Source organism: Littorina saxatilis, linkage group LG14, assembly GCF_037325665.1.
Source record: "Littorina saxatilis isolate snail1 linkage group LG14, US_GU_Lsax_2.0, whole genome shotgun sequence".
Taxonomy (NCBI): Eukaryota; Metazoa; Mollusca; class Gastropoda; order Littorinimorpha; family Littorinidae; genus Littorina; species Littorina saxatilis.
The window spans coordinates 17,968,618-17,978,617 of NC_090258.1; the positions used below are offsets into that span (position 1 = coordinate 17,968,618).

At 47.5% G+C, this 10,000-nt stretch overlaps 1 protein-coding gene across 1 annotated transcript in view; it reads left to right on the forward strand.

Annotated features, from left to right (window-relative positions):
* The window catches only part of LOC138946533 (macrophage mannose receptor 1-like), an 86,806-nt gene that overhangs the window by 66,168 nt on the left and 10,638 nt on the right, over positions 1–10,000 (forward strand). Inside the window, exon 39 of the mRNA XM_070317975.1 lies at positions 7,606–7,850. Coding sequence (XP_070174076.1) covers positions 7,606–7,850 — 245 coding nt within the window. The remainder of the gene's footprint in view (positions 1–7,605; positions 7,851–10,000) is intronic.

The window sequence follows — 10,000 nt, forward strand, 5'->3', positions numbered from 1 at the left end:
CTTTCTGTTTGCAGCCTTCCTAACTTCTGTTCGGCTGCCTTTTGCGGGACACTGCTAGCTGCAGACGTGTTAACCAGCAAACCGGCTAACCAGCGAACCGGCTAACCAGCTAACCAGCGAACCGGCTAACCAGCTAACCAGCGACTGGGTGTGGCGCCTGATGCCTCCACAGTTCCTTGCTTCGTCACCACGCTAACCAGCACTTCATTCGACGGAGCAGTTGTGGAGGCTAAAAAGACTAATTACAGGCCGTCCACCCAGTGGCCAAAGAAAGCTAAGTGCACCATGTCTTTGCACCCCGTTGACCACCGTTGTTATTTTTGCTATCTGTGATTATACTCGAGTAGTGACGACGTGGGGTGTGTGACACCTGCATGAACTAGCACTTTTGGAGCAGAACAGTCGTATTTTCTTATCTTTAAACGGGATCAGCGTGTTACTATAATTTTCTATATTCTAACTGGCATTTTGTCAGTGACCACGGGTTTTTTACGTTTTGTGAACGTAAAAGAACATATTTTGAGTGAAGTCTCGAGGGAGGTGGCGAGTTTTTACATAAACAGGCGTCTGAAACTTATACTTTTGTTGTCTCTATTATTTTAATTGTATGACTGCGAGAGTGGATCGTGGTGTGGTTAGTTAGTTAGTAGTAACTAACCGTTTCATAATCACCTTAAAGTGATATATATGGAAACGTGACACATGGGGGCCAAGCCGGGATTTACTCAGTTAATTTCCAACTGATAAAGACCCACCAATTAAGGATAGCTAAGAGCAGATAATCTCGTCAGTGCTCGACTTATTTTTTGCTTGGTGCTACCCTTTTTTGTATAGTTTTGATCATATACCACACCTTAAGCGATTCACATCTTGCAGGAAATGTAAATTGTAATTTGTGAGCTATTGTATGCGCTAACTGTGATTACTTCCCTTTCCTTTGTTTGTGAATCTTTGTTGTTGTACGTTCAGAGTTTTCCGTTGCAGAGAGCTGAGCGGGGTTAGCGGATTTGTTATTCGTTTTACTCAGTGTTCTCTACATTGTTGTTTCGCATTCTGTAACAGATTACATTTCTACCGTCTTGTTTTACTTGGATTTTTCTCCATATTTTGACTTTGTTGGAATTTGGGGGGGAAGGGTCCGAGTATTTCTGTCCTAACCAAGGCTGTGGGAAACACTCTGTTTCACCGCAAAAAGCAGCCGATAAAGTAGGCCACGGCTGTGGGAAACACTCTGTTTTACCGCAAAAAGCAGCCATAAAGTAGGCTACGCGTTTTGTTCTACACCGTTTGGATTTTTCTTCTGCATTTTCTGGTTGCTGGATTTTTGTATCCATTGTTTCATCACCGCGTGTTCTAGCTATAGCTGCGTTAGACTTACTTTTGTGATAAAGCTTTTCTAAACTAACCATGGCTACAGGGGGATCTCCTACGAGAAGAATAACTTTTGAGACTCCTGGCAGTGAGGAACAGACAGAGCGTGACGCACGCGTTAGAGCGCGTAGTTTGGTTAAACGCAAGGAGCTGGAACGTAGGGAAGACATAGAGCGACAGACGAGAAAAGAAGAGCTTGACAGACAAGAACGACAGGCCGAACGTGACAGACAGGACAAGAAGGACGCACTTGACAGACAAGAAAGAGAACGACAGGCAGAACGAGACAGACAGGAAAAGAAAGACGAACGTGACAGACAGGAAAAGAGAGACGAACTTGAGAGACAGGAACGACAGGCCGAACTTGACAGACAAGAAAGAGAACGACAGGCCGAACGTGACAGACAGGACAAACAGGCCGAACGCGAGCACCAGCTAGAGCTAGCTAGGCTACAGGCCGAGAAGGGTACGCTTACTCAGGCTAGCGCGCCGACGTTTGTTGCTGACCGTACGAGACTGCCGACGTTCGACGATGACAAAGACGAGCTCGACGACTTTCTACGCCGGTTTGAGCGTATTGCATCTGACCAGAAGTGGGAAGAGGCCACGTGGGCTAGCCGCCTCAGCACTTGCTTAAAGGGACGCGCATTGCAGCTCTACAACGCTTTGGATGACGACGAGGCGAGGGACTATCGGGCACTAAAGAAGGCGTTACTCCAGCGCTTCAACCTGACTGCCGAGGCCTACCGACGACGTCTGCGGAACAGCAAGAGACTGAGCGGCGAGCTGAGTCATCAGTTTGTGGCACGTCTAAATCTGTACCTGCGGCGCTGGGTGGAGATGGCCGAGAAGAACTGGACCGTCGACGACCTTGCCGACCTCATTGTCATGGAACAACTGATGTCCAGCCTGCGACCTGAGGTGGTGACCTTCGTGCAGGAGCACCAGCCAAAGACTACTCAGGAGGCAGCCGACTGGATCAGAGTACACGAGGACGCCCAGGCGATCTCCGGCAAATCTTCAGGCTCACGGCCGGGAAAATCAGGAAATTCAGGTTCTTCAGGACCCAAGGACGGGAAGGACGATCAGGGACACAAGGGATCAAGTTCCAGAACTGACATCCAGTGTTTCTACTGTAACAAGCGGGGCCACGTGAAGAAGGACTGCCATAAGCGACAGGCTGACCAGAAGGGCGTACATTTTGTGGGCAGTGAGGAGTTCAGGGACGTCACGAGCTCATGCACAATTCCACAACTCTGCGTTCCGTGCTCCAGGAAACATTTCCAGCCCCACTGCAACGTCTACGTCAACGGAGTGAAGGGCGAAGGTCTGCGGGACACCGGGGCAGACATGATAGTGGTACGGGCGAGTCTAGTTCCAGCTATGGCCTACACAGGAGACAGCATCAGGGTGAGAATGGCCGAGGCATCTCACGCTTACGACCTGAACACGGCTGTGATCAAGGTCGTAACACCGTTGTTCACGGGGACCATTGTGGCCGTCGTCATGGACGATCCTCCATGCGACCTGCTCATTGGGAACCGTGTCCAGTTTGTGGACGGCGTCACCAGGGAGGTTCCCGTTTAAAGGTCTCCCGACGTCATTTCAGTGCTCACGCGGGCACAGGCGGAGCGAGAGGACAAACCTCTCAAACCCCTACCTGCTGCACGAGCTGCCCTGGGGAACGTGACCCCCGCGCTTCTCGCGAAGGCTCAGGATTCTGACCCGACATTAGCTACTCCTCGGGAGCACGCGAAGTCGGGGAAGGTGAAGCTGAGCGGGAAGCATGGGAAGTCAAAGTTCCTCTGGGAGAAGAAGTTGCTCTACCGTGAGTTTAGCAACAAAGAAGGTGCTTTCAAACAGGTTGTCGTGCCTCGCGAGTTTCGCGAGGGAGTCATGGCAACGGCACACGACTCAATCCTTGGAGGTCATCTTGGCACCAAGAAGACCACGGACCGTGTGTGGCGCCACTTCTATTGGCCAGGCATCTGCACGGATGTCCGACGTTTCTGTGCGTCATGCGATAAGTGCCAGAAGGTGGTTGCCAAAGGGAGGGTGAGGAAGGTCCCCTTAGAGAAGATGCCGCTCATCGACGAACCCTTTCGTCGGGTGGCAGTTGACATCATCGGGCCCATCTTGCCTGCGTCTGAGGACGGAAACAGATACATTTTGACCATGGTGGACTACGCCACTCGATACCCAGAGGCGATCCCTCTGAAATCGATCGAAGCTACGCGAGTAGCTGAGGCACTGGTTACCATGTGGTCCCGGCTGGGAATTCCATCAGAAGTACTCACCGACAGAGGCACTCAGTTCACGGGAGGAGTGATGGCGGAGGCAGCACGACTGCTATCACTGGAGCAGCACTTCACCACTCCTTACCATGCCCAGTGCAACGGACTGGTGGAAAGGTTCAATGGTACCCTGAAAACCATGCTGAGGAAACTGGCTCAGGAGAAACCACGCACGTGGGACAGGTACATCCCAGCACTGCTTTTTGCATACCGCGAGGTTCCTCAGGAGAGCATGGGTTTTTCCCCATTCGAGCTGTTGTACGGCAGACAGGTACGCGGTCCCATGGCTATCCTGCGTCAGGCTTGGACGGACGAAGAAGCTGACGAGGAGGTGCAGACAACAGCGACCTACATCGTAGAACTCAGGAACAGGATTGAAGAGACCTGCAAACTGGCTCAAGAGAACCTGGGAAGAGCAGCACAGCGTTACGCGCGAGGATTCGACCGCAAGGCACGGCCGCGCAGCTTCAAGATCGGAGAACGGGTGTTGCTACTTCTACCTGTCAAACACAACAAGCTACAACTTCAGTGGCAAGGACCTTTTGAGGTGACAGCGAGGGTGGGCCAGAACGACTACAGGATCATGATGCACGGGAAAGCACGCCTGTACCACGCCAACCTGCTGCGCGCCTACATAGAGAGGACTGCCTACGGGGAGAAGAACAAAGACCAGAAGAACAAAGACAAGAAGACAGAGAAGGTTGCAGTCATCAGGGGTGAAACGAGGGGTTGCTCGTTCTTGAGGACGACCTTTCTGTCTGGAAACAGACCATCAACCTCTGCAATATCTTCAGGTTGCAAGGTTGGCAAACGCCAGACTTATGCGCTGGGCGTTGATTCTCCAACCGTACCAATTCACGGTACGCGTCATTCCGGGCGCCAACAATGTTGGAGCCGATTTTCTCTCTCGGGCTGTAGAGGAGAACATGACTGGGAGCGAAACCGAGGTTTCGTCTTGAAGAGGGGAGGTGTGTCACGATCTAGTGACATAGACCAAGAAAGTGTCACTCAGTGGGGTGCCTTCTCTTGGTCAATTGCGACTGAAAGCGCCTGTGCGTGAGTCGGGGCTATGCGGCAGAGTTTTGCTGACAGCGCAGAGCACGGATTTTGTGGCGCACGGATTTTTCGGGGGAAATTCTGCTTTGCGAGGCAGAATTGTGGATAGCTGAACTTGATATGTGACAAGGTCAGTCACGTGTTATTTTCAAGGTGGTCTGTTTGAGACAAGGTAACTTGGCACTTGACACTCAGCGGCAGAAGAAGAAGGATCGATACAGCGGTTTCTAGAGTATGAGGGTCTTCACCGAATAGAATATTCGGGCACTCTAGAGGAACTTCAACGAGATGTCACCTTCTCACCGCCACATGTTCGCTGAGGACGAGTCGTCAATTTTCCTTCGCCGTGCGATGGTCTTCGCATAAGTATTCGGCAAGGTTTTTTTTGGATGTTGTTGTCACTGTTGACGAACAGAGGCCATTCCAGGGAGGAAGCGGGTTTTGCTTCCATGAGAGTGCTACATTCATAGGCTGTTTGAGGTAATAAATCATTATTTAACGCTGTTGACGAGTCTGTGTTTGTGGAATGAAATACTCTCTGTTGTTCTTTCCAGGTTAGCGCATAATTTGCTCTCTGTGACGCTAAAATACTAATCTGTATATGGTTTTTGCAGATAGGGAGAGAAGGACGGAAAACGGCTGTTTTGTTGTTGTGAAAAGTTCATTTGTGCTGGCCCACGTGCTCGATGAGATATGTAAAGATGACATGTTTAAAGGTGGAGGGTGAGGGGTAGCTGACATGTTTAGTGCACCGATGCTTTCTGTTTGTAGCCTTCCTAACTTCTGTTCGGCTGCTTTTTGCGGGACACTGCTAGCTGCAGACGTGTTAACCAGCAAACCGGCTAACCAGCTAACCAGCGAACCAGCTAACCAGCGACTGGGTGCGGCGCCTGATGCCTCCACAGTTCCCTGCTTCGTCACCACGCTAACCAGCACTTCATTCGACGGAGCAGTTGTGGAGGCTAAAAAGACTAATTACAGGCCGTCCACCCAGTGGCCAAAGAAAGCTAAGTGCACCATGTCTTTGCACCCCGTTGACCACCGTTGTTATTTTTGCTATCTGTGATTATACTCGAGTAGTGACGACGTGGGGTGTGTGACACCTTCATGAACTAGCACTTTTGGAGCAGAACAGTCGTATTTTCTTATCTTTACACGGGATCAGCGTGTTACTATAATTTTCTATTTTCTAACTGGCATTTTGTCAGTGACCACGGGTTTTTTACGTTTTGTGAACGTAAAAGAACATATTTTGAGTGAAGTCTCGAGGGAGGTGGCGAGTTTTTACATAAACAGGCGTCTGAAACTTATACTTTTGTTGTCTCTATTATTTTAATTGTATGACTGCGAGAGTGGATCGTGGTGTGGTTAGTTAGTTAGTAGTAACTAACCGTTTCATAATCACCTTAGTGATATATATGGAAACGTGACATGCTCTTTAAACAAGAAATTCGCGCTGAAGTGTATATAGACCATATTCAGCTCCGCTGTTTTCGAGATGCATACATACAATTTCGATTTGGTATTTCACCCATAAACACTCACAAATGTCGCTATTGAACTGACGTTGTACCGGGCCTTTTGATTTGCCCTGTATGCAGAGAGGACGTGGAAGACGAGAAACATGTATTGTTTGTATGCAAAGGATATTGTGATTATAGACTTGATGTCAAAATACTAAGAGAAAAAACCCAGAGTGAAGATGCGAACAGTATTCGACGTGTTATGTCTGTAGATAAAGGAGATTCAGTGGTGCATGTGGCCAGATTCTTATATCGTGTTTTTCAAAAAAGAAAAAGTTTTTTGGACTAGTTACCCAATGTGGAACAGTTTGTGCCGTTGAATGTTAGAGCAGGTTTGATTGCAAATAATGTATGCTGGTGTAGTACACCTGTGTTGATGTTGTACCTATTCAAATTGTTGATTTATGCGCTGGAAATGTTTGTAGGTTAGAAAGAGAGAGAAAGAGAGAGAGAGAGAGAGTCTGTGCTGTGGAACGATAGAACATGATTGAAAGCCGATAATGTATGTTAGCACTGTAAACTTGTTTGTCGTTGCACCTATCCATATTGTTAATTCATGCGCTGGATATGTCTTTATGTTTAAGAAAACGAGAGTGAGAGAGAGAGAGTGAGAGCGTGCGTGCGTTCGTGTGAGTAGATATGTTAGAGAGAAAGAGATAAAACCGGGTGATTGTCCATAAATACAAACACACGGCATGTATTACTGACCCCCCCCCCCCCCCTCCCCGTTGAAATGAACCTTGTGTGTTTAATCAATAAAATGTCTTGCGTCTTACGTCTTACGTCTCTCTCTCCCTCTCTCTCTCCCTCTCTCTCCCTCTCCCTCTCTCTCTCTCTCTCTCTCTCCCTCTCTCTCTCTCCCTCTCTCCCTCTCTCTCTCTCTCCCTCTCTTCCTTTTCGCGCCCTCCCTCTCTATTTCTTCTCTCTCCCTCAGTCTCCTCTTGCTCACCTTCTCTCTCTCCCCCTCCATGCCCCGCTCCCTCTCTACATTCCTCTCCTCTCACCTCTCAGGTACTCTCTGTCTAAAGTGTACTGCACCGTTAAAGGAAAATAGTCGTTCACTCGCAGATTGACATTTGTTTGGCGTTTGCAGTTACTCCTTTTGCTTACCGACACTCTCAAGGCCTATTTTATTTGAGTCCGAAGATGACTTCGCCAACACTTCGAGAAGTCTTTTTACGTATAATTAAGTGATGACGCTTCGTGCACCGAGCTTCGTGATGTGGACTTCTCGAAGTCAACTTCCCCCAATTAATATCCGGCTTTACTATTTCTCACCCGTTAACTAGTAAGGTTAAGACTGCTGTGAAGACATGAAGAATAATTAGCTTACTTCTTTCTGGCCTCTCTCCTTCCTCCAGACCCGTCGTACCCGATAGCTGCATCCGACAACGGAGGCTGCAAGTCTGGCTACTTCCACTATCGAGACAGCTGTTACGGTTCCTACAAGATGCCCAAGTCTTGGAACGATGCTGACAGCATGTGTCAGATGGATGGCGGCCATCTCGTATCCTTGCGTGATATTCATGAGCTGTCCAAGGTAGACTTGTTCACCTCCGATGCCGTGATTATCGGCCCTGTTTGGATCGGGTTGTCGTTTCAGCAGGTCAGTGTGTTTGGGCGGTGGTTGGGGGGAGGGGGGGGGTGGTGGGTGGGTGGGGTGAGTGTCGGTTGGGGGGGGGGGGGGGGGAGCCGGGGGGGGGGGAGCCGGGGGGGGGGGGGGATTGGTTGGGTTGGGGGGTTGGGATCAGTTTGTGGAAAAGTGTGTCTGTGTATCTGTGTATGCATGACTTTTGCGGTGTAGGCTACACGAGTGAACAGGATATCTTTGTCTGTGTGTTTGTGTGTGTGTGTGTGTGTGTGTGTATGTATGTGTGTGTGTGTGTGTGTGTGTGTGTGTGTGTGTGTGTGTGTGTGGGTGTATGTGTGTGTGTATGTGTGTGTGTGTGTGTGTGTGTGTGTGTGTGTGTGTGTGTGTGTGTGTGTTGATATGTTAATGCGTTAATTCTTATAAATCGAAGAATGTTCGTACAGCTGTTTATTGATGTGCACACTGCGTAGATTGATCATGTCATCCGTCTAAAGCACAACGAAACAAACGATAAACGCGTTTGGTGGTGGTTGAACTTGTTTAAAAAAAATCAAAAATCAACTACTACAAGTTCAATCGAGATAAGAAAACTTGTCATCATTTTCACGAGTTTTCATTCACAAGCACCTGGGAAATAAATCTCATATTCCCCAGGCAATAAATCCCCGGTTACCATAGTTGCAGGAAGCAGGTTATACATTGATAATCAAAAGCAAACCCAATAGAAACGCTCGGGGATTCTTCGGCTCTTTTCATTGGTGTTTCCCCAGACCTAAACAGACGACACGACACTGCTTTGCAAAGTTCCAAAAACGAACTGGCAAACTGGCAAAAGTAAACAAAAAACAAAACTACTTCATGAAAGGTCATACATTCATCAAAAACAAATGAAACCTAGCGATATGTTTTGTCTTCTTACAGAGTCATCGAGTGCGTGTATCTGTGTTTCGACACAAACACGAACGTCAAGTTCAAGTAAAACGACCCCTGACACACACATTTTGACCCGTGCACAGGACGTTGCATCGATAAACGAAGCACAGATAAGAAACAATAATAAAAGCAAAGAAAATAGCAACAAGATATGCAAACATCTAACAAAGCCGAGCAAGCAGAATGAAAAACAAGTCGCGTAAGGCGAAAATACAATATTTAGTCAAGTAGCTGTCGAACTCACAGAATGAAACTGAACGCAACGCAACGCAGCAAGACCGTATACTCGTAGCATCGTCACTCCACCGCCCGTGGCAAAGGCAGTGCCCGTGGAATTGACAAGAAGAGCGGGGTATTCGTTGCGCTGAGAAGGATAGCACGCTTTTCTGTACCTCTCTTCGTTTTAACTTTCTGAGCGTGTTTTTAATCCAAACATATCATATCTATATATTTTTGGAATCAGGAACCGACAAGGAATAAGATGAACGTGTTTTTAAATTGATTTCGAAAAAAAAAGTTTGATAATAATTTTTATATATTTAATTTTCAGAGCTTGTTTTTAATCCGAATATAACATATTTATATGTTTTTGGAATCAGCAAATGATGGAGAATAAGATAAACGTAAATTTGGATCGTTTTATAAATTTTTATTTTTTTTTTACAATTTTCAGATTTTTAAAGACCAAAGTCATTAATTAATTTTTAAGCCACCAAGCTGAAATGCAATACCAAACCCCGGGCTTCGTCGAAGATTACTTGACCAAAATTTCAACCAATTTGGTTGAAAAATGAGGGCGTGACAGTGCCGCCTCAACTTTCACGAAAAGCCGGATATGACGTCATCAAAGACATTTATCAAAAAAATGAAAAAAGCGTATGGGGATTTCATACCCAGGAACTCTCATGTCAAATTTCATAAAGATCGGTCCAGTAGTTTAGTCTGAATCGCTCTACACACACACACACACGCACACACGCACGCACATACACCACGACCCTCGTTTCGATTCCCCCTCGATGTTAAAATATTTAGTCAAAACTTGACTAAATATAACAAAGAGGTACTGAGTGAGTCGGAAACAAGATCGCGATTCTTTCCTTCGCTGCACGACGCAAATCTTCTGTGACCTTTGACCAAACGTAGCTTCCACATTCGATCACTCAGCTTAATATTTACAACAGAAAGCCGAGGGGGTGGAATACCGAGATGAACCTACAGAACTGTGCATC